Source organism: Triticum urartu, chromosome 2A (assembly GCF_056163025.1).
Source record: "Triticum urartu cultivar PI428250 chromosome 2A, HENAU_Tu73, whole genome shotgun sequence".
In the NCBI taxonomy this organism is placed as follows: domain Eukaryota; kingdom Viridiplantae; phylum Streptophyta; class Magnoliopsida; order Poales; family Poaceae; genus Triticum; species Triticum urartu.
Window position 1 is genome coordinate 52412009 of NC_141874.1, and position 3238 is coordinate 52415246.

A 3238-nucleotide genomic window follows, 5' to 3' on the forward strand; every position below is an offset into this window, starting at 1 on the left:
ACGGGCAAAAGACTTGTCATTTTTATTGATTAAGAAGAAGTGATAATTGCACGGTTAATAGGCGGAAAACCGGGCTAAAACAGGGTTAACGTCTGATGACTTTGATAGAACACACAAAAAATAGAGAGAAATACATGGCTCTTATAGAATACATAAAGATTGCATTTGCAGCTAGAACAACGGGAATAACGAGGCAAGAACAGGACACTCCATATGTATGCAAATACTAGTGTGTTTTAACAAAAATTACGGCATTCAACTCCTAAATTTTAGTAATATCCGAGCTTGCAGCTGAAAAAACTCCTCACAGCATCAAATATCAAGGCCGTACGCAGCGATCTCGGCGAGCCCACCGACGGCCGCACCCTTGAGCCCGGCGAGGGCGGCGGCGCGTGGCCCCTGGCGCATGGAGACGACGGCGTGGGCGCCGGCCCAGGAGATGACGGTGTTGACGGGGTGGTCCTCCTTGTTCACGTGCTCCATGCCGCAGTCAATGGCTGCCTGGAGACCAAACAAGGCCACCCAATAGCCGATGCGGGGCGCGTTAGTAAGGACTGCCTGGGCGCCGCCGGCAAGCCGGCGGCCTTCGGGGGAGCTGCAGAGGCCATTGATGAAGAAGTAGGAGGAGCCTCCAATGGCGCCAAGGATTAGGCCAAGGCCTGTCTCCTTGACGATGTCCGGTAGCTGCATCTGCGCGGTCGGGTTTCCGGCGGTGGAGGTGCGGTGGCGGTGGTGGCCTGCGACTTGAGCTACAACTTACAAGTTGCCGACGACGGTGTCCCGCGCGACCTATAAATTTAGCTTGGCTTGAGTTACAAGTTGGCTGTCATGGTATTATTGGACTTGGACGTCTCGCGTCTGCTGCAAGACATGGATTCTCGAAAGATTGCAGAAGCTTATGGAAGTTTTTTCTTTTCCTTTTTTGAATCTTACGTCTATGATAGTTGACGCGAACTTGGTGCGCTTGGGTGCCAAACGCGCCTGTATACGCCAAATAATTTAGTATGGTAAATTTTAGGGAAAAGCTTGTGGTCAACCGGCCGATATTTCCTCTCACATCTGCCACGTTCTACACGCGTCTTGATGGGCCAGCGCACCGCTTCTCGTCTTCATCTCTATCTCCACCGAAATGACCGTATACATTTATCAGTTTGTTTAATTCATATTTAGATGTTTTTTAAGGACGTCACAGCTAAACTTTCACAAATATATAATGCAGCAAAAGAAACAACAAAAAGACCACAAACAGAGTGGACATCAGCTTAAATGTCACATAACTATGTCATATCTAGATGTGTTCTAAACAGACCCTTTATTTATCTCTCTTATCCATACGTTGAATCCAACCTTCACCAGTAACCTTTTCCTGGATCTCATCTCACCATGCAGAGCACTCCGTACTCCGATCCCCAACAGCTACACATTCTCACATTGACTCTCCCATCCCCAACCTCTATCTCTCCATCCCCTGCCTCTTTCCATGGATCTCCTTCCCACCTCTTCTCAAACAAGCACGTTGTTGCAAGCCACCACATCAGCGGCGGCCACCTGCGTCCTTCCTTCGTCGTAAAAAAGCGGGTGCTGTTGAGACCACGGGGTGCTCTCTCCGTTGTAGCGGTCGGCTTTCTTGCAAGTTTTCGTAACAACAGTCTTGTTGCAGGAATACATGGAAGGGGCTAGAGATGTTGGGTCCTATTGCAATGGAGGTTTTGCAGCAAGGGTGTTGTTACAGAAAAATAGCGAAGAAGTTTTGCATCAAGGGTCTTGTTGCAGAAAAATAGAGAAGAATTTTTTTTGCAACAGGGATCTTGTTGCGAGAAATTAGAGAAGAGAAGATTTTGCAACAGAGGTCTTGTTGTAGAAAATTAGAGAAGAAGATTTTTTTGTAATATGGCTCTTGTTGCAAAAAGTTAGAGAAGAAAGATTTTGCAACAAGAGCATTGTGGAGGAAATTAGAGAAGAAGAAAGGACGACTCGCGAGGCGGCGGATTTTTTAAAAGATCCGCCGGTCGACGCGTAGCATGGCCCTAAATTTTAACATACTCCTTACCTTCACCTTTTACATATAAGATAAAAAGGTAAGAGTTAATCAGACCACTAATTAATGAAAATATGGGGCAAAGGGGAGCACGTAAAACTGCTTAGTTAGGGCATTTCCAAGGCAAACCCACAAACCGCCCGCATCCGTCCAAACCACGGAAGCCATCCAACACGGGTATGTATCGGTCCGCGGGATGGACCGGACGTGTTTCTCCCGTAAATTGAAGATAAAGTGGGGGGAGGTTTGTGGGAGTCCGGACACCACGAATTGTAGGACTCCGACACCCCCGTGTTGGGGAACGCAGTAATTTCAAAAAAATTCCTACGCACACGCAAGATCATGGTGATGGATAGCAACAAGAGGGGAGAGTGTTGTCTACGTACCCTCGTAGACCGTTCGCGGAAGCGTTATATCAACGCGGTTGATGTAGTCGTACGTCTTCACGTCCGACCGATCCAAGTACCGAAAGTACGGCACCTCCGAATTCTGCACACGTTCGGCTCGGTGACGTCCTCGCCTTCTCGATCCAGCAAGAGGGGCGAAGTAGTAGATGAGTTCCGGCAGCACGACGGCGTGGTGACGGTGTTGGTGAAGAACAATCTCCGCAGGGCTTCGCCTAAGCACTACGAAAACTATGACAGAGGATAAACTAGAGGAGACAGGGTTGCCGGCACACGGCTTGGTGTTTCTTGATCTGTCTTTGGTGCTAGCCCTGCCCCTCTATTTATATCTTGAGCCCTGGGGTCGAAACTTGGAGTAAAAGCCTCCACAAAGTCGGTTTCACCCGAAAGGCAAGAGTCCTTCTCGGACTCCAGGGCCAGACGCCAGGGTTCCCGGCGTCTGGCCCCAGACGCCAGGGACCCTGGCGTCTGGCCCCTGGACTCCGCAAAACTTCCTTTTGCGCTTTCCAAAAACCTTGTGGGCTTTCCCCTTTGGCCCAAATAAAGTGTTCTCGTACCCAAACATTTCGGGAAACATCCGGAACCCCTTCCGGTGATTTCCGGAACCCTTCCAGTGACCAAACACTATTATCATATATATCAAACTTTATCTCCGGACCATTCCGGAGTTCCTCGTCATGTCCGTGATCTCATCTCAGACTCCGAACAACATTCGGTCACCAACATACATAACTCACATAGTACTATATCGTCAACGAATGTTAAGCGTGCGGACCCTACGGGTACGAGAACTATG

General features: G+C 48.9%; 1 protein-coding gene across 1 annotated transcript; it reads right to left on the reverse strand.

Moving 5' to 3' along the window:
* Positions 1 to 312: 312 nt before the first annotated feature.
* Positions 313 to 690, reverse strand: LOC147983636 (mitochondrial import inner membrane translocase subunit TIM17-2-like). Its single transcript, XM_087540806.1, has one exon. The coding sequence runs from the start codon at positions 688 to 690 to the stop codon at positions 313 to 315; it is 378 nt and encodes a 125-aa protein (XP_087396932.1).
* Positions 691 to 3238: the final 2548 nt, after the last annotated feature.

What these genes read in the sequence shown, in the direction of transcription:
- LOC147983636 (XM_087540806.1), bottom strand. Translation starts at nt 690, where the DNA reads ATGCAGCTACCGGACATCGTCAAGGAGACAGGCCTTGGCCTAATCCTT.